General features: G+C 35.9%; 1 protein-coding gene across 7 annotated transcripts in view; it reads right to left on the bottom strand.

The window, feature by feature from the left end:
• The window catches only part of AGO3 (argonaute RISC catalytic component 3), a 127,999-nt gene that overhangs the window by 69,763 nt on the left and 37,297 nt on the right, over window positions 1–20,939 (bottom strand). For 4 of the 7 annotated variants that reach the window (XM_044390538.3, XM_044390539.3, XM_044390540.3 and 1 more), the window contains 3 exons: window positions 17,123–17,243; window positions 12,770–12,978; window positions 11,803–11,939 (listed from right to left, as the gene is read on the bottom strand). In XM_044390538.3, coding sequence (XP_044246473.1) covers window positions 11,803–11,939; window positions 12,770–12,978; window positions 17,123–17,243 — 467 coding nt within the window. The other 3 variants (XM_044390541.3, XM_026516684.4, XM_026516686.4) reach the window with 2 other exon arrangements.

Below are 20,939 nucleotides of genomic sequence, written 5' to 3'. Positions count from 1 at the left end.
TTTAATTTTTATAAATCTGATGGGTGTGAAATGGAACCTTTTTTATTTGATTTTTCCTGATTACTAATGAATTTGAGAATCTGATTTTCATGTGTTTATTGGTCATTTGGGTTTCCTCTTTTCTGAACTACCTGTTTTCCATTGATTTGTCCGTATATTTTGTAAAGCTCTTGGTTATATGTACTGCAAATATTCTCCTAGAATTTTAACTTTATGATTATCTTTATAACAAGTTTTAAATTTTGATGTAGCCAAGTTTATCAGTATTATCTTTTATGATTTATACATTTTATATTTTGTCCAAGATCAGAGATATTCTCTTATTTTTTTCTAAAAGAATTTCAGAGTTTTGCATTATGCATTTAGGATGAAAATACACCTAGAAATAGATTTTGGATGCGATGTGGGATGAATCTAACTTATTTTTTTCACGTAGTTAACTGTATAAACACCATTTATTAAATATTCTCTTTCTTCAATGATATGAAAGGCTGCCTGACATTTTACAAAGTTGCCACATACACATGTGGCTTATTTCTAGGCTCTGTATTCTGCTTCACTGATCTGTTTGTCCCTGCACTTAAAGCAGTGTGGAATAATAATTGTTACAGTTTTAAAGTAAAGAGGGCAATTCCTTCTTCTTTATTCTTCTTTAAAATTATATTGGCTTTTCTTGGTCATTTATTTTTGCATATAAACCTTAATATTTACTGATCAAGTTTCATGATATATCCTACTGGGATTTTATTTAAAATTGCATTTACAGATTAATTTTGGGGAAACTGACATCAAACGGAGTCTTCTCAATTTCATTCATTTAGATTTTCTCTTTTTTTTCTTTTTTTAAAGATTTTATTTATTTATTTGACAGAGACACACAGCCAGCGAGAGAGGGAACACAAGCTGGGGAGTTGGGAGAGGAAGAAGCAGGCTCCCAGCAGAGCAGGGAGCCCGATGTGGGGCTTGATCCCAGAACTCTGGGATCACGCCCTGAGCTGAAGGCAGACGCTTAACGACTGAGCCACCCAGGCTCCCCTCTCTTTCATTTTTCAATCAAGTTTTTTATTTTAGAGACCTCTCAAAAATCTCTTATTCTTGTGTACCTCCTTTTCAATCCAAACTCTTTTTTTTTCTTTTTAAGATTTTATTTATTTATTTGACGGAGAAAGATAGCCAGCAAGAGAGGGAACACAAGCAGGGGGAGTGGGAGAGGAAGAAGCAGGCTCTTAGTGGAGGAGCCTGATGTGGGGCTCAATCCCAGAACGCTGGGATTACGCCCTGATCTGAAGGCAGACGCTTAACCACTGTGCTACCCAGGCGCCTCTCAATCCAAACTCTTGATCTCATTGTATCACTTACTCCTCCAAATATTTTTCTAACTTTCCAGGATAACCTGGATGCTCCTCCTCTATGCTTTTGGTTTTATCTATTAATTCTTTGCTTAATATGACTAAGAATTGCGCTAAGCATGGAGGGTATGTACAATGGTGATTAAGATGGACGGTCCCTAGCTTTGTGGAGCTTTCATCTAATAGGAGACAAAGAACAATAAACACTTATAATTCCGAGTGACACATGCTATATTACAGGGGGAGTACACTGTGCTATGGGAATACATAAAAGAAATACCTAACTCAGACTTGGGGGATGGCTGGATTTGGGGGGGAGAAAGGTGTCAAATACTGCTTCTCAAGGAAGTAACATGTAGACTGAAACCTGTAAGAAGAACAGAAGTTAGCAAACACAAAATAACTAAAATATCATAGTCCTGATATCCTTGCTTTATTCTTGACTTTATTGGAAAAGTTCCCACTGCTTAACTGTGAAATCATCTACTCCTTGAATATGTTTCCACCTTTGGCTTCCCTGACACCATTTTTTTGGCTCTCATACCGCCTGTGATAATCATTAATTGCTCACTGGTCCTTCTTCCTTTCTTAAATGCCAGTATTCCTCATGGCTTTATCCTCCTCATTCCTGTTTTAAATACTATTCCTAAAGAAGTTTTCCCATATCTACAGTTTCAAATGTGAATTTATATACTACAAAGTTCCCAGACTTTTACTTTTAGCTCCCACCACTACAGATTTTCATATCTGCAATTCCAACTACATATTACAGTGTCTATCCATATGTTCCAGAGGATCTTCAAGCTTTGGACATATTAACATTTGATCTATTTATATATGGTATGTACTATCAACTAACAAGTAACAGCAGATCTCTCTCCTAATTCAATTGATAGCATTACCATTCACACGTGGTATGAATGAGTCACTATTCTGATTGTATGTTGGTGAGTATGTCCTTCTTGGAAGCTAGTTTATAATACAGCACAGTCACTGATCATCAGGATTGGGAACATGAAGATTGTTTCAAAGATTAAATAACTTTGCAGGCCAGGTATATTTTTGTTTTTTTTAATACATCAACGTGGCTGGGCTACTAATTGTCAGCTATTCAAACACTAATATAGGTATTACTGTGAAAGCACTTTATAGATGTAATTAAAATCCATAATCAGTTGACTACAGGAGATTATCCTTGATAATGTGGGTGAGCCTCGTTCAGTCAGTTGAAAGGCCTTACAGCAGGGCTGGTGCTTCCCCACGAGAGGCAGAGAACTTCCACCTATGAACAGCAGCTTCAGCCCATGCCCATGAGTCCCAGTCTGCCCTTCCTGACACCCTGTTTTACGGATTTCAGACTTGCCTTGCTAGTCTCTACAACTGTGTAAGCCAAATCTCTCTCTAATTTCCTACTGTTCTGCTCCTCTGGTTGAACCTGACAAATATACCAGGTTTGTAAGTTTATTTCCAAAAACAATTCAAAAACCTAGTAAACCTTCTGGTCTATTCATTTCCACTCAGTTCCATGTGCCAGTAACTATACCCAAAGTTTTTTTCTGGACATGGTTCTCAAACCTACTTTTTCAATTTATTCCTTACAATATGGTTCCTTTCTCTCCATCCCACATTAGACCATCACCATCTCTTACCTGAACTAGTGATTGAAAAAGCCTCCTAACTGGCTTCTGAGATTAGTTTTTTCTCCTCTATCTATTCTCCACACTGCTGCCAGAGGTCTCTTTCTGGAAAACAAATATGATCATGTCACTATCCTTCTTAAAAACTTTTCACGTCTTCCTACCTACAGAATAAATTTGCTTTCTATTTCATTAATTTCTGTTTTTAACTCTTATTTCCTTCTATTTGCTTTGCATTTCATTTATTTTTTATTTTTATAACTTGTTGAGATGAATACTTAGGTCATTGATGCTTTTTTTCTTTTCTAATAGGCATTTAAAGTTTTAAATTCTCTCTAAGCATTGTTTTACCTAACCATACCAGTTCTGATATGTATTATTTTCATTATCGTTAAGTTCAAAATACTTAAAATTTTGCGATTTATATGACCAGTGGGTTATTTAGAAATTGTTTAATAATATCAAAAGTTAGACTTTAAGTTCCAGTAAGAAAATAGAAATTTACTTCCAAATTTTCCCATTTTCCTCCTAGAACCCAATATAGAACAACAAAGAGAATGTTTTTAAAAAGAAAAGAAAACCCCTCTACATATTTGGTGAACCCAGGAGACAGTAAAAAACTGAAATACCAAATTATAAGTGAACATGGCCCAAAGTACTTGGGACTGGTAGAACCTATGCAAGGGAGAAGACAAGTAGTATGAAAAGAGCCTAGTTGGGGAATAGAAAATTTTCACTCCCAGAAAGAGAGGGTCCTATCCTAAGTGGGAACTGAAATGTTTAGAACTGAGACTGGCCTGGGGGAATCTCAAGAAAGTAGAACAAGGAGGTGTAAAAGTGCCATGAGAATGAGTGGAGGGTGGTCTAGAAGTGACAGATCTCAGACACTAGTACTCCTTTAAAAGTGAGGCATGCACTTTTCATCCATAATTTCAAACTTACAGAAAAATTCACAGAACACCACAAAGAACTCCTGTATACCCTTCACAAATTCTGTTAACATTTGGAACAGGCAGTTTAAAAGGCAGGAGTTGTATCCCTTGGTAGCAGAAACTAGTAAGGACCTGATGGCTGGTAGTTCACACCTCATATATATGTAAATTACTAAGAGGCAAAGGAAATGTAGCTATATTTTGAAGAAAGAATCCATCAGAACAACAGAGGACAGAGGCCTTGAGCAGAGGAACCTGGGAAACCACCTTGCTCCTAATGTCCTGTTCCTCCTCTCCCCGCTCCAGAATCTTCCAATAGGTGGTTTGGGAAAGCTCATCTCATTCAAATATGAGTAACAAAAAAGTGGTAAGTATCCGCATAAAGACACCATAAAAAAAATAAAAAAAAGTAAAACAGTACATCCTTGACAAAGAAAACTCAAAGAAAAAATTATCACAAAGTAGATGAAAACCATAACACTACTTTTTAACATGAATTCAAAAATTCTTTTGTTTTTTTTAAAGATTTATTTATTTTGAGAGCTAGAGTGCACATGTGAGCAAACGTGCAAACAGTGGGGGGCGGACAGGGCACAGAAAGAGAGGGAGAGAGAATCCCAAGGCAGACACCCCACAGAGCGGGGAGCCTGACACAGGACCCTGAGTTCATGACCTGAGCTGAAACCAAGAGTTGGTCACTTAACCAAGTGAGCCACTCTGGTGTCCCATGAATTCAAAAATTCTTAATACAGCTATCAGGAAAATCTCAGAAGGGTGGTTGTCTGGCTCAGTCAGAAGAACATGGGATTCTTGATATTGGGGTTGTGAGTTTGAGCCCTATGCTGGGTGTAGAAATTACTTAAATAAATAAATAAACATTAAAAAAAAAAAGAAAGAAAGAAAGAAAAAGAAAATCTCAGAGCAGAAATTCAAGAACTTAGGGAAGAGACAGCCAGTCAACAGAGGAAGTAAAAACAAAAGTCCTACAGATCAGATTCATGAAAGAAATGGAAGAAAAAGATTTTTAGGGGCGCCTGGGTGGCACAGCGGTTAGGCGTCTGCCTTCGGCTCAGGGCGTGATCCCGGCGTTATGGGATCGAGTCCCACATCAGGCTCTTCCGCTATGAGCCTGCTTCTTCCTCTCCCACTCCCCCTGCTTGTGTTCCCTCTCTCGCTGGCTGTCTCTCTCTGTCAAATAAATAAATAAAATCTTTAAAAAAAAAAAAAAAAAAGAAAGAAAAAGATTTTTAAAAGTTGAAAAATGTAAGCACATGGTAAAAATTACACTACAAAAGGCACAATAAGGAGCAAACAGAATAGTAATGTTTTAAAAGAAAATTAAACAATTAAAAAAAAAGACTTGAACCTATATTTTCAAAGGGAACCTTTGAAAACTGACCTAAAATGATCAACACCGACAAGAAAATCCAGTGAAAATAAGAGCAAAAATAATTTTAGCAACCAGACAAAAAAAGCAGGTTCCCTCTAAGGGAAAGAAAATCAAGGTGATATGATACTTCTCTGCTGAACATCAAGACAGGAGACAAATACTTAGAAGATATTCAAGAAAGTGTTAAGTCAATAATTTTATGTCTTAGACAAACAATCCTTCAGGAGTAAGGCTATCAGTAAATGGTTTTCAGTATTTAACACTTAGCTCTTATTCATGAGCCCTTCTCTTCTTGAAGAAACAACTGAGTTAACAAGACAGGGAACAACAAATGTTAGTGAGGATATGGAGAAAGGGGAACCCTCTTATACTGCTGGTGGGAATGCAAGCTGGTACAGCCAGTCTGGAAAGCAGGATGGAGGTGCCTCATGAAGTTGAAAAACAGAGCTACCCTACAACCCAGCAACTGCACTACTGGGTATTTACCCTAAAGATACAGATGTAATGAAAAGAAGGGGCACACGCACCCCAATGTTCATAGCAGCAATGTCACACAACAGCCAAACTGTGGAAGGAGCTGAGATGTCCTTCAACAGATGAATGAATAAAGAAGATGTGGTTCATATATACAATGGAATATTACTCAGCCACCAGAAAGGATGAATACCTACCATTTGCATCGATATGGATGGAACTGGAGGGGATTATGCTAAGTGAAATAGGTCACTCAGAGAAAGACAACTGTCATATGGTTTCACTCATATGTGGAATGTAAGGAATAGAGCAGAGGACCATAGGGGAAGGGAGGGAAAACTGAATGGGAAGAAATCAGAGAGGGAGACAAACCACCAGAGACTCTTGACTCCTAGAAACAAACTGAGGGTTGTGGAAGGGAGAGGGTAGGGGGAGGAGGTAACTAGGTGATGGGCATTAAGGAGGGCATGTGATCTGATGAGGACTGGTGTTAAACGCAACTAATGAATCATTGGACACTACATCAAAAACTAATGACGTACTGTATGTTGGCTAATTGAATTTAAATTAAAAAATTATAAAAATAATAATAAATAAACTAAAACAACACACACATACACACACACACACACAAAAGAAAAAACTGAGGACAAACTGCAACCAAGAGATGACAGGAAAAATCAGCCCAAGGACTGATAGCATAAATACACTTAATTGTAGATTTGAGATGAAAGCAAATGCATATACGAGTGACAGACTAGAATGCAACTGTTACATGCTCTAACAATGCAGGAATAATAATATATACAAATAAATCAATGACAGTGGAAAACATAAAAAGTAGAATGAACTTATTGATTGTACCTTACAGTAATAGATAGGAGTCAACGTTGAAAGTCAAACAGTAAAAGTTTGAGCAAAATTATAAAGAACAATAATATAATGGTATATTTGCTAAAGCTAGTTAGTAAAGGAGAGGGAGGGAAGAAGGAAAGGAAGATAATAAAGCTAAAATAATTGTTACTTATTAAGGAAAAAAGACACCGCTTTAAAAGAAAGTGGCATAGCATAATATACAAACTTGCCCAATCACTATGTTGTATACCTGATACTAATGTAACACCGTGTGTCAACCACACTTCCAAAAAAAAAAAAAAGTAAAAAAAAAAAAAGAAACATGAGTATTATATGAAGGTGTAAGTATAAAGGTTTACCACTGGTGGGGAAAAAAAACCCTTAATATCAAAACCATTATTTAAAAAGCACACAAGCAGACCACTAGTAGTTTCAAGAACATATATAATCAGAAAATATAATATAAAATAATGTGACACAACTAAGACCAAGCATGTATGTCCTTCCTATCTATCCAGCTTAACTCATCCGTTAACAGAAAAAAAGCTCTAGACTGAATCACAAAAAGCAAAACCATTCTATGCTGTCACCAAGATATATCTGTGATTCTGAAAGCATTTAAAAAGGTAAAGGAAAGGAAAAATTAACAGATAGGATAAGGTTCACAAACACATGGATTGTAATCCTTTCATTAGATTATGCAGACTTTTAGTCCAAAGTTTAAGAAGAAAGTCACTTTATCATTGTAAAGGGTACAATTCACAAGGAAGAAACAGGTACATATATGCACTTAAGATAGCAGCAACATTCAGAAAGCAGAAATCACACAGGAGATATTAGGAGAGAGAAACACGATAATAGAAATTTAAAAATTCTTCTCCCAGTCTGAGAGAACAAGTAAACAAAAATAACTCAGAAATGATCTAAAACGGTAAGCACTGATGGATATTCATTTAACTCTACCCTAATAATTGAATATACGTATTTTCAAATACTATTGAACTTTCACAAAAATTGACTATGTATTAGACTACAGAACGTACATCAACAAATCTTTCGTTCCTTCCTTTTAGGGGGGGGGGGGCTCAGGTACCTGTGAGCAGAGAGAGAAACAAAGGGGGGGGGGCAGAGGGAAAGAATCTCAAGCCAACTCTGCACTGAGTTACGGAGCCTGATGCAGGGCTCAATCTCATGACCCTGAGATCATGACCTGAGCTGAAACCAAGAGTTGGACACTTAATCCAATGAGCCATCCAGGCACCCCTAGACTACAAAATATACCTCAACAGATTCTAAAAGGAGAAATACAAGTCACATTCTCTGATTAACAATCCACAAAACTAGAAATTTTCAACAAAATCAGAAAGTAAAAAAATCTTCAATCTGAAAATTTAAAAAGTCTCTCAATCAACATTTGGATAAGAAGGAAAATACAAATAAAATTTGTGGTGTTTCTAAACAATAATAAAACTTCTACACATTAGAAGCTTTGGCATGTAGCTAAAATAGTGATCAGAAGAAAATTCATTGCTTTAAATAATTTCATCAGTAAGAAAAAATGAAAGTAAATGAGTTACTTGTAATACAGCTCAAAAAGTCAGAAAAACAACTAAAGTAACAAAGTAGAAAAAAAGTAGAGGAAAACACTTATAAAGCCAAAAGCAGAAATTAAGAATTTAGAAAACAGAAAGCCAGAGAGCTTAAAAAAAAAAAAAAGTTTCCAAAGCTCTTTTGCCAGGTGGCTGGGGGAGGGGGTGTTGAAACCAGTTATTTACACTACTCTATCTCTCCTAATCAAGAGTAAAATGGACAAAACACAAATATACAAAATAAGAAATGGGGGGGGGGACCAGAGAAGTAAACATAATTTCAAAAAATAAGAAACTATGTAAAACTCTCTATAAAAATCAAATACAGATAAAATAATTTTCTAAGAAGATATAACCTACCATAACTGAACCCCAAACTAAGCCTAAACAAGCTGATTTTCACAAAATAAATGGAAGTTTTCAAAGAGCTACTACCCATCGAGCAAAACAAAACATACCACGCCACAAAATTTTATAGAATTCTACCAAATTTTAAGAGCTGACAATTTTAATACTATTTAAAACCTTGTACATTTTAGAAAATGAAAACTTCTGATTTTTTATGATAAAAGATTAATACCAAAACTTGAAAAAGATTACACAAAAAAAGATTACAGATCAAACTTGCTTTTGCATTTTGATTAAAAAAGTAAAATATTAGCAAACAGAATACAGTATCACATTAAAAAAATCCAGAAACACAAGTCTAGTTCAATGTTTGTTAAAAAGAAATATCGTATCATTAGCTCCACTGATCCTGTAAGAAATCTGACAAAATTCAACATCCATTCTTGATTAGAAGTACTTAATAAAATAGCAATCAACAGATGCTCTTATACATATACATACATATTATGTATATATCATACTTAATGTAGAAACATTGGAAGCATTCCTTTCTATGGTAAGGAATAAAAAGAGGATGCCCACTAATCACTCCGGTTAACACTGTCTAATTAGTCAATACAATCTGGTAAGAAAAAAAATCAGAAGTATAAAAATCCAAAGGAAGAGGTAAACCTATCACTATCTGCAGATGAAACGATTATAACCTAGAAATGCCAAGAAAATCACTTGAATAACTACTATAAACAAAAATGGAATTCAATAAGGCAGAGAGAAAAAGGTATACAGAAGTCAAAGGCCTTCATGTATGTAAACAATAACCAGTTAGTCTATAAATCCATTTAATAGCAAAAAAAAAAAAAAAAAGAAAGAAAGAAAGAAAAAAGGCGGGGAGGGGGTATATGTGCAAGATATGTGCAACTTTTACGTGAGGAAAACTTTAAAACACCGCTGAAGGAAACAAAAGTAATCTTGCACCAATAAAAAGGTACAGTGTTTTCTTGGACAGAAAGACTCAGTATCTTAAAGATGCCAATTTGTCCTAACAATTTATAAATGTAGTGAGATTTCAATAAAAATAATAGCTCATCCTCCCACACCCACTGGTGTTTCTACAGCTTACATGGTAAAATAAATAAGAATAGCCTAGAAAAGCCTGAAGAGAAATTTGAGACGAGCCCTATAAGATACTACAAGTCATAAAAAAGAAACGATTGAGTACTCATTAAAGTGTTTGTGTATATGTATTTACCATCCCCCCACCAACAAAGACACAAATTTCTACACAGCAAAATACAAAAACAAGACCGTACCAAAGGTTAAAAGACAAACGATCAGGGATAAATGCAATTCATAACACAAGGGGCTAATCCCCTTAATTTAGAAAGCTCTCAGTAAACGAGAAAACCGAAAATCCAACAGAAAGGAAGGACAAAAGACATAAACAAACAGCTAATAAAAAAATAAACAAGGTGACCCTTACACATGTGAAAAGATGGCCAAATGCAAAATGAAAGTACATGAGGAAATGATTTCTTGCAAATCCAATTAATAGAATCTAGAGTTTGACATTTCTAGTAGCAACAAAACAGGTAGTCTCATTCACTGATGCACAATATTTAGAACCTCTACAGAGGGCAATCTGCCAATAATGATCAAAATTACGAAGACATTTGCCCTTGACCCATTAATCTTCCCTCCTGAAATCTATCCTAAAGATACATCTACATATATAGGAAACAATGTTCTGAAACGGCAAACAAAACAGCCCTTGTGTACATCGAAAGAGGACTTCTGAGATATAGCTCCTCAATGACATATCTCCACAATGGTAGAAGCAACTGAAAATAATGCAGAAACCATGTAGTGATCTGGAAAGATCTAGGGATCCTTGAAGGAATGGCTGATTCCAGGTTTAGGGTAGGAAATATAAGATAAGCCTGAAATGTCCTCCCGTGCCAGAAAGCAAAAAAGCTATCAAAGACTAATAAATACAGAATTAGAAAAAATACCACTCGGTAATTGCTACTGAAATAAATGATCTGGGTAACAATGATTACTGAATTGAGTATTAGTAATTGAAAGGCTGACTGGGAGATTTACAATGGAGAGATCAGGCCTACTGATCTCTGAACCTACAGATCAATCTTAGTAGCACTAAAATTGGAACCACTAGATACTGTGTGCCTCCTAATATGATACCATATGAAGCATGTATGAAGTATTCTGAACCAGAACTGAATCAAACTTCCAGGGCCAACTTTCATTTTCAGGAAATACAGGGGACAGAGGAACGAGGTAATGACACCACAAGAACAAAAGACAAATGTGGACTTTTGGATATTCTTCAGGTCAAGTGACAGAGTTTCTCCAGCAAGTCAATGGCATTAAAAAAAAAAGAAGAAACAAAACAAGAGGAAGGAAATGGGACTACTACATTAAAAAAGGCATATGAGCTAAACATGATATGTGGATCTTGTTTGGATCCTGATTAGAACCAACTAACTATAAAATGATATATTTGAGTCAATCAAGGAAATCTGACTACAGACAAGGAATTAGAGGCTATATGATTTTTAAAATTTTCTTACATATGATAATGGCATTATGACTGTGTAAGAAAACACCCATTTTTTTTTTTTTAGAGGTACATACTGAAGTAGTAGAGGCAAAATAACTTGCTATCTGGAATTTGATTTAGAGGAGTAAATGTAGAAAGTTTAAGGAAAGGTGGAAAATTCTTGACAGTTTGCAAATAGGTGGCAGTTTATCATACTATTTTCCCTACTTTTATATATACTCAAAAATATTCATGAGCTAAAAACGAGAACGCAATTAGCACCACCATAAGCATCAGCAGTTGGTATAACACCTGGGGTCACCATGACAGACTACTTTTCCTTTAAAACATGTACTTCATAATGAAATACTGACTCAAGAGTTAAAAGGGCAAAATATGAGATTGTTCAGATAATCATGTCAAGGCTTTAATGTGCTTACTTCATGCTCAGTAGCATTCCAGGACAACTTCTGTGTAAAGGCTTTCTAAATGAAATGTAGTAAAAATATAAAGGTTTCTCAACTCTGTCCTATATGTGTCCAAATATTACTTCCAAGACACCAGTACATATAATTATATATAAACTGCACACATACACACACATGCACAGACGCATGCGCGCAACACAGGAATCAACTGTCCAATACGGAATATGGTTTTAGTTCCCTTACCATCAATATTAAGCATCATTTTCCACATGGCAGGTCGAACAGATTGATGGAATCCAAACCATACTTCCCTGCCCCCTCCCAGGGGGTGGTCATATCCTTCTGGAGCTGAGAAAAAGGAACGCCCCACAGGCGTATATCTACAAAAATTAAAATGTCATGTTCAGTCCTTTCTTTCCCATATAGGTATTTAAATTTGCAGAATAGGTGAGTCTAGGGCACATAAACTTAATTTATCCTAATGATGCTTATCATTAGGAATATATGAAACTAAATATTTTCTAATTTGTGAAAGCAAAAAGCAGCCATTCTAAATGAAAGACAAAAATAAAACAAAACCATCGGCATCCTTTACTGAAATTATCTCTTCCTAAAATGAATGTTAGTTTGGGTAAGAATAAATTTTATTTAAAATACTTTCTTAGAAACAGATGAAAAGAAAAACCAGTTCCAACCTTAGGAAATGCTGAAAAGTAAATAAATACTGATCGAAAGGCTATTTCTATAAATGTGTTTCCAAAACATATTTTTCTTTAAAAAGACACATTGATCCTACATATATAGGCACACCAATACAAACATACACTTGAGAGGTGGTAGTGTGATTAAGGGAGTAGCAATTTTAACACAAATTGATACTATTGTATAAACAATGAAATTACCTTTAGAACAAGGGGACTTAACTAAACATGTCAGTTACTCAGGATTTACAGCTTCTAAGATAAAGGTTTGACATTTTTCTAAAAGGTGTCCGCTAGAATAGCTACATTAATGATGTGCATTCACTTTCAAAAACAGTTCTGTAACTTACTTCTTCTGTCAATGAACTTGTATGCATGCTATTCTTTAAATGAAATAATCAAAACATTAACATGTGAAGGTTAATCCAAGGAGATCTGCACAGCTCACTCTTGGGAAGAAAGCCTTCACACTGAAAATGTAAAAAGAAAACAAAGCCAGAAGCACCCACTTCATGGAGGGCAGATGTCGTAGCACCACATCAACGGCGTGGACGGGATTAGTGCTGATTGGCTTGTCCAATTCCAGTGGCTCAGGCAAGGTCCGTCCTGTTAGTACTTCGTGTAGCAGGTGCCAACTCACCCGGGAGACAAATTTAATTGACACCTTGAAAGGTCGATCTTTTCCACCTTCCCCAGGTAAAGTAACATCTAAATCTACCTGTTGATGAGGAAATAATCAATCGATAAGTTGAAAAAGATAAGTACAATTATTTTTAAGTTATAAAGATATTTAAGAAAAAACAGAGCAAATACTAAAAAAAAGTCAAGGCTAAATCAATAACCTCCAAGTTATACTGTTAAGCAAAAAAAAAAAAAAAAAAGCAAAGTACACAAGATTACAAATAGTATGCCATCCTTTATGTGAAAAAGGAGAAAAATGAGAAAATATACATATATCTTATTTCTGCAAAAGAAACAAAAGAAGTATGAACCAGAAACAAAGAAACTGGTTACTCTCAAAGGATGGGAAGAAACAGACTAGAAGAAATAAAGGAGGAACAACAATTCTGAGTATATTTTTCAGTATAGTTTTGATTTCTGGAACCATGTTAAATAAAACTTTTTTTTTTTTAATAAAGTTTTATCAGTTAAAAAAATAAAACCAAGAAGGATAAAGTGAAAAAGTTAAAATATAAACAAAATCAAATGAAACCAAATGTATTTCAAATAAATAACTTAACCACACTGAAAGAAGGGAAAAGAGAAAACATTAATGCAAGGAACTCCTGAACACGGTATACTGAATATATTCTCAGTTAGGGGTTTGGAGGACAGGCGGGTGGCATGGTGTAGTAATCCAGAAACAATTTTATAAATGTACGACAGGACTGAACAAATGAATAAAAAGCAGTAATGTTCTGAGGTTCAAAAAAGAAGGAAAATACAAATATGCAATGTGGGGAGTAAAGGAAGAATCCTGGGGGGATAAACTAAAACTTAAAGAATCAGTTTGAACTCATGATTTCTGATACATATATATTGTACATTATACAATAAGTAGTACTTCTGCAGGATACGTATGGTAGGTTCATCATATGACATGTAATATTTATTATATATTGTCTCTTTTATTCACTTATTTATATATTTTTATTTCCTATCTGTGTCCATTTCAGAAACACCAATACCCCAGCAGCATGAATACATACCCAGATTTTGGTTTCTAAGTTGCATCCCTTTACTGAAAGAAACCACTGTTCCTTTGAGAAAGAGCCAGTTGCATGGCTGCAGCAGGGAAAACTTAAGATGAGCCTGGATCATCTTGTGCCAGAAAGTAAGGAAATACTCAAAAAAAGTGTATAATGTAAAAAGGAAACAGGAACCAGCTTAAAGGGGCTCCCAATGGCCAAATCTGGGACAACTGGGGCAGTGAAATAAGTAAGGATAAATAAATTAGGGAAAAGAAAATGCTCTCTGTTACAGGCAATACCAACTAATAAATGTAGAAGGAATGACAGAATTAGAAAATCACCATTACTACATAGTAATAATTCTTCCAAGCAAGAATCATCAATTACTTAAAAATCTAATGAGAAATAGGATTCCTTGTACCCTCCATATCGGGGTGCCTGGGTGGCTCAGTTGGCTAAGTGATCAATTCTTGATCTCGGCGCAGATCATGATCTCAGGGTCTTCAGATCAAGCCTGCATCGGGTGCCCTGCTCAGCAGGGAGTCTGCTTGAGATTCTCCCTCTCCCTCTGCCCCCTGTCCCCCAGTTCACACACTCTCTAAAATAAACAAATTTTAAAAATTTAAGGAAAAAAAAGTATTTCCCATATCAAAACTAAAAACTTCTTAGGGGCCCCTAAGTGGCTCAGTAGGTTAACCATCCAACGGTTCTTAAGCTCAGCTCAGGTCTTGATCTCAGTCAGGGTCATGAGTTCAAGCCCCCCGCCCTGGGTACGGAGCCTACTCAAAAAACAACAACAAAAAACAAAACCAAAAACGCTTCTGTGCACCAGAGGACACAATCAACAAAGTGCAAAGGCAACCTACAAAATGTGAGAAAATATTTGCAAATCATTTATCTGGTAAGAATCCCTAAAACTCAGCAACAACAAAAACTAATCCCAATTTAAAAAATGGGCAAAGGATGAAGATACACAAATGAGCTCATGAAAAGATGCTCAACTCACTAATCATTAGGGAAATGAAAATAAAAACCACAGTGAGATATAATCTCACACCCATTAGGATGGTTACAATAAAAAAAAAAAAAAAAACCCAGAAAACAACAAGTGTTGGCAAGGCTGTGGAGAATTTGGAACCCTTGTGCATTGCTGGTGTGAAAGTAAAATGGTACAGCCACTGTGGAAAACGGTATGGTGATTTCTCAAAATGTTAAAAATAGAATTACCACCTATACACAAAAGAACTGAAAGCAAGAATTGAAATAGATATTTGTACACCCATGTTCACAGCAGCATTATTTTAATAGCCAAAAGCTGTTCATCACAGATGTATGGATAAACAAAATGTGGTATATACAAAGAAATATTATTCAGCCTTAACAAGGAAGGAAATTCTGACACATGCAACAACATGGATGGATTTTGAGGACATGAGGCTAAGTGAAATAAGTCAGTCACAAAAACACAAATACTGTATGATTCCACTTAGATGAGGTACTGCGAGTAGTTAAAGTCACAGAGACAAAAGGTAGAATGGTGGCTGCCAGGAGCTGAGTGGAGAATGGGGAGACTTAGTGTTTCATGGGTACAGTTTCAGTTTTATAAAATAAAAAGAGTTATGGAGATAGATAGTGATGATGATTGCAAATGTACTTCATGCCACTAAAATGTACATTAAAAATGGCTCAGTTGGTAAATTTTATGTTATGTGTATTTTACCGTAATTTAAAATAAAATCTCTCCACAAGAGTAAAGAGAAAAAAGAAAAACTTGACAGGAAAAACCTGGCAGATACCAGCTTAACCAAGTGACCAAACTTAACATTACAATTAACGGAACAAATACATATTAAGGTCTCCCGATGTGATCCATTGATAAGGAAAGAACACTTGTGTAATTATTTCTGCTAAAAATGCTTAATCAGAATCTAATCAAGAGAAAATCAGACGAACCCAGATTGAGGGACATTCTACAAAACAACTTGCCTGTAATCTTCTACCATGTTAATGTCATGAGAGGAAAAGAAAAAGGCTGGGAAACTCTTCCAGAACAAAGGACACTAAAAAGACGTGGTATCTTGGGGCACCTAGGTGGCTCAGTAGATTAAGCATCTCACTGTTGATTTTGGCTCAGGTCACGATCTCAGGTTTGTGGGACTGAGCCCCGTACTAGCCTCCATTCTCAATGGGGATCTGATTGAGAATCTTTCCCTCTCCCTCTGCCCCTGCCTCTGCTCATGTGCTTGCTCCCTCTTTCGAATAAATAAAAAAATCTTAAGAAAAAAAAAAAGACATGTATCTAAGTACAATCATGAACCTGGACTGAATTTGTACTAGAGGGGGAAAAATGCTAAAAGTCATCAGCGGAACAAATGACAAAACTGGAATATGGGTTGTTGAGTAGATAAAAGTATATCGATAAAAAATTTAGTGGAGCGGAAAACCGTACTTTGATTTTTATCCTTGGTCTTAGGAAATACATATTAAAGGGCATCATACATGCAACCTTCTCTTGAATGGTTCAGGAAAAAATAAGTATGTATGTGTAGCTCACTCTATATAAATATCTATAATGACAACAAAAGAGAGAAAGAAAGAATGATAAGACAAATGTAAAAATTAAGGAACACTGGTGAATCTGGGTAAAAGGTCTACATGAGTTCTTTGACTCTTACAACTTTTCAGTATGTTTGAGTCTCACGTTGGGCTCCCTGCTGAGCAGGGAGTCTGCTTACCCCTCTTTCTCTCCCGCTGCCCCACCCCCTGCTGTCTCTCTCAAATAAATAAAATCTTAAAAAAAAAAACTGGAAAAAAAATTATTTCAAAATAAAAAGTTAAAAAATATAAAAAATACTCTTGTATATATGGACTACAATAAAATGGTAATAAATGCATTTAAAGGGAGATACTGTGGGGTGCCTGGGTGGCTCAGTTGGTTGAGTGTCCGACTCTTGGTTTAAGCTTGAGTCATGATTTCAAGGTCATGGTATTGAGCCCTGTGTCGGCCTCCATGATAGGCATGGAGCCTGCTTGAGATTCCCTCCTTCTCCCTATGCCCCCTCTCCCCAACTCAATCTCTCTCTCAAAAAACAAAAAAGTAAATAAATAAAAATCAAAAATAAAGGGAGATATTGCAAAAGAATAGCTTTTCAATAAAGGAAAGTATCTTACCCCAGTAGTTGCCACAGGTAGTGGATTGGCTGTGTAAAGGCTTCTTTTTCCATCATAAACTGGTCTACGGTCCCCAAATATAGTCACCTTAAAATGCTGAACCATTGAGTCAACCACCTCCCTAAAAAAAGGGAAAAAAATACATTCACATAATCCTCTGCATGATGAAATACAAAATAAAGTAATTCTCACACTATTTAAAGCTGCCAAAATTCTGAAAGACAATCATACTGATAAAGATATTGCTTTCAGGACCATACCCTAGAATATCAGAAAGACTGATTTCTGGCAAGGGATATGAATTTCACAAAAGACAGAAAAGAATGAATCCAGTGAATTACCTAATCATTCTGGGCCTCAGTAAACCTGCAAAATATTATCCTTAGAAAATGATCCCAAATCCCTTTTACCATCTCTGAGCATTACCTGACACATGCACTTCTCTATCAAAGAGTTTGACGCTCTTCACTCTGTGCTCAAATACCACCTAGCACATATGTCTACTAGAACATTTACTCCACTGTATTAGAATTATTGTACACTTCACTTCTATTAGACTGTGAGATTTTTGACAGCAATAAACACACTATACCCCTTAGTCCTTTTCAACCCCCTTCCCCATCCTTACAATATTATCTAGCCAGTAAGAATATTCGGAAACCTGTTTTCACCCAGCAAACATTTTTATCCTATATATACTTACATGGAAAGATACTCAAGACTTTTACATTAAAAAAATTAGACTATAGTGAGAATACAAAATACCCACAAATCAACATTTAATTTTGTACACACATTACTCATAAAAGCAGTGGAAAGATATCTAGAAGGATATGTACCAAATAGATACAGTGGTTACCTCTGGTGAGAGAAGTGAAGAACAATTTTTTATTTTGTCTAAATAATATAAATATATTATGATGAGAGTATACTTACATTATTACTGGTATAATTTACAATACATTTAAAAGAATGGGAAAAAAGATTCAATGCTAGCCTATGGGTAGGTAGGAGAGAAAGGAGAGAAAAAGGCATTCTCTGATACAAAATAATTGAACTGACTTGATACCTAGAGCAATTTTCTACATGCTCAAAATTTCTATTTTCCTTCTTCAATTTCACTTTGCTCAAACTATTTAAATCAACATCAAGCCTCTTATAGAGTAAATTTTACAAAAAAGATTTGACTCACTGATCCGTTTTTACATACAAAACAAATTTCAAAATTTTCTGCCATTTAAGATTTTTTTCTGCAGCCATTATCATCAAGTCCAGTTTCTTATGTGAAACTTTACAGATCTAATTTGTCAGAATGTCTTGACTATTTTGTCACTTTTACTCAACAGTAAATCGGTGTAACTCTAAGCTTACCAAATCTGGACAACCCAATCAAACCACTCTAAGGATCAAAATGGTTGGAGGAGATTAAAATAGCTGTGCTATGGGGCACCTGGGTGGCTCAGCCGTTAGGCGTCTGCCTTCGGCTCAGGGCGTGATCCCAGGGTTCTGGGATCGAGCCCCGCATCAGGCTCTCTGCTCCACTGGGAGCCTGCTTCTTCCTCTCCCACTCCCCCTGCTTGTGTTCCCTCTCTCGCTGGCTGTCTCTCTCTCCATCAAATAAATAAATAAAATCTTAAAATAAAATAAAATAGCTGTGCTGAAACAACTTAGGATAAAAAAAGGTTCTGTTTCAATACCTAGCACAGTATATTCTTCATAAATGTTCTAATAGTGGATAATATACCTCAACAAGCTCCTAGAACCGCCAATGGAATCTAAAGCTGAATTAAACATATCTCCCCCATGTTATCTGGTTATCCTATTGCTGCTCCTCTTTACTGAGGCCTCCCTCTCCGCATTTACCCAGATTCAAAACCTGGCTCATCTCTTCATCCAATTAGTTGCTGACCTCACCTCTCTGCAGTACTTCTCACATCAGTCCTTTACTTTTCATTCCCAATTACCACCATCTTAAATTATAACCTCATGTTCCAGTATACCTGGATTATTTTAAGTCTCTTGTTTTTTGTTTTTAAAAATTTTATTTATTTATTTGACAGAGAGAGACAGCCAGCGAGAGAGGGAACACAAGCAGGGGGAGCTGGAGAGGAAGAAGCAGGCTCCCAGTGGAGGAGCCTGATGTGGGGCTCGATCCCAGAATGCCGGGATCACGCCCTGAGCCGAAGGCAGACGCTTAACGACTGCGCCACCCAGGCGCCCCTTAAGTCTCTTGTTTTTTATGCCTTTAATTTTTTCTTCTCCAACCCAACTTACATATATCACTGCCAAATGAGTCCCCAAACCCCACTTTTATGTCCCAGATACAAAAGGTTAAGTTAATCATACTCCTCGATTCATGGCTTATTATCATTCATCTGTACAAGACCTCTCTTCTTTCCTTCCATCTCCACTTCCTAAACTCCCTTCCTCTTCTCAATAAGTTATTTCTTCTAATGCGTTTGATGAACATCCTTCTGTTTGCTTATATTTCCACTTTTATCCTCTGGCACTAGGTTTTTAAAATGTATTCATATTGCTGTGGGATGCTTAGTTCATTGTTTCTGATTGATGCAAAGTACTCCATATGTTGTCTATCCATTCACCCAACAATGCAGACTTTAATTGCCAGCTACCGAAAACAATGGTGCAATGCAGAATCTCTTACTATATCCTTTTATGGGCTTGCATGAGAACTAATCTCTGGTTGTATACCCAGGAACAAAATTGTTAGGTCCAAGTGAATTTTATCAACTAAGTGATGAAGAACTGCCAAATTGCTCTCCAGAGCAGCTGAACAATCTATATTCCTGGAGGTTTCTATTTCCCCATATCTCAGACAAGATTAGGCATTATCCAGCTCTGCTTTCTATTTTTTGCTAGCCTAGCAGGTAAAACTAAAACGTTATTTTAATTGGGATTTCTCCTGGTACTAATGAATTTGAGCATTCCTTCATGTACCTGTTCCTTCTGTTAATTCCCCGTTTGTTTCCTTTGCTCATTTTTCTATTGGGGCCCCAGTCTTTTTGTTGAATTGAAGGAGTTTCTTTGATAGCCTGATAGTCCAGATATTAATTCATTAACAGGTTTAGTTATTGCAAATATCTTCCAAATGTTATCTGCCTGTTAACAATACATATGTATTTGTTGAACTGAAATCCTTAATACTATATCAACAAATGAATCATTTTTCACCTTATGGTTTCATGCTTTTAAGCCCTGCATCAGGCTTCCTGCTCAGTGGAGAATGTGTTTGTCTCTCTCCCTTTGCCCCTCCCCCTCTGCTCATGCTCGGTCTCTTTCTCTCAAATAAATAAATAAATAAATAAAATCTTTTTAAAAAGAGAATTATTTTCCTAATACTAAATCACAAAGTGTTTCATTAACTATAGCTTTATCTATATATAGTTATCTATATATATAGTTTTATAACTATCTATAGTTATCTATACATATAGCATATATATATACTTTTATCTATATTATTTTGGCCACTAATCCATTTGAGGTCCTTCTTTATAAACAGTGTTATATAAGGACTCTATTTTATTTTTCTCCATATGGTAAGCCAGTGGTCCCACACCACTACTAAATAGTCTATACATAACCAATCAATTTAAAATGCCATCTTTTGGGGTGCCTGGGTGGCTTAATTGGTTAAGCGTCCGACTCACGATCTCGGCTCAGGTCTCGATCTCACGGTCATGAGTCTGAGCACCACGTTAAAATAAATAAGGAAATAAAATGCCATTTTTTTTTTTTAAGATTTTATTTATTTATGTGACAGAGAGACAGCCAGCGAGAGAGGGAACACAGCAGG

The sequence above is a fragment of the Ursus arctos genome, unplaced genomic scaffold (genome assembly GCF_023065955.2).
Source record: "Ursus arctos isolate Adak ecotype North America unplaced genomic scaffold, UrsArc2.0 scaffold_32, whole genome shotgun sequence".
In the NCBI taxonomy this organism is placed as follows: Eukaryota; Metazoa; Chordata; class Mammalia; order Carnivora; family Ursidae; genus Ursus; species Ursus arctos.
The sequence above is the reverse complement of the archived record's forward strand: the minus strand, read 5'-3'. Positions and strand labels throughout refer to the sequence as shown.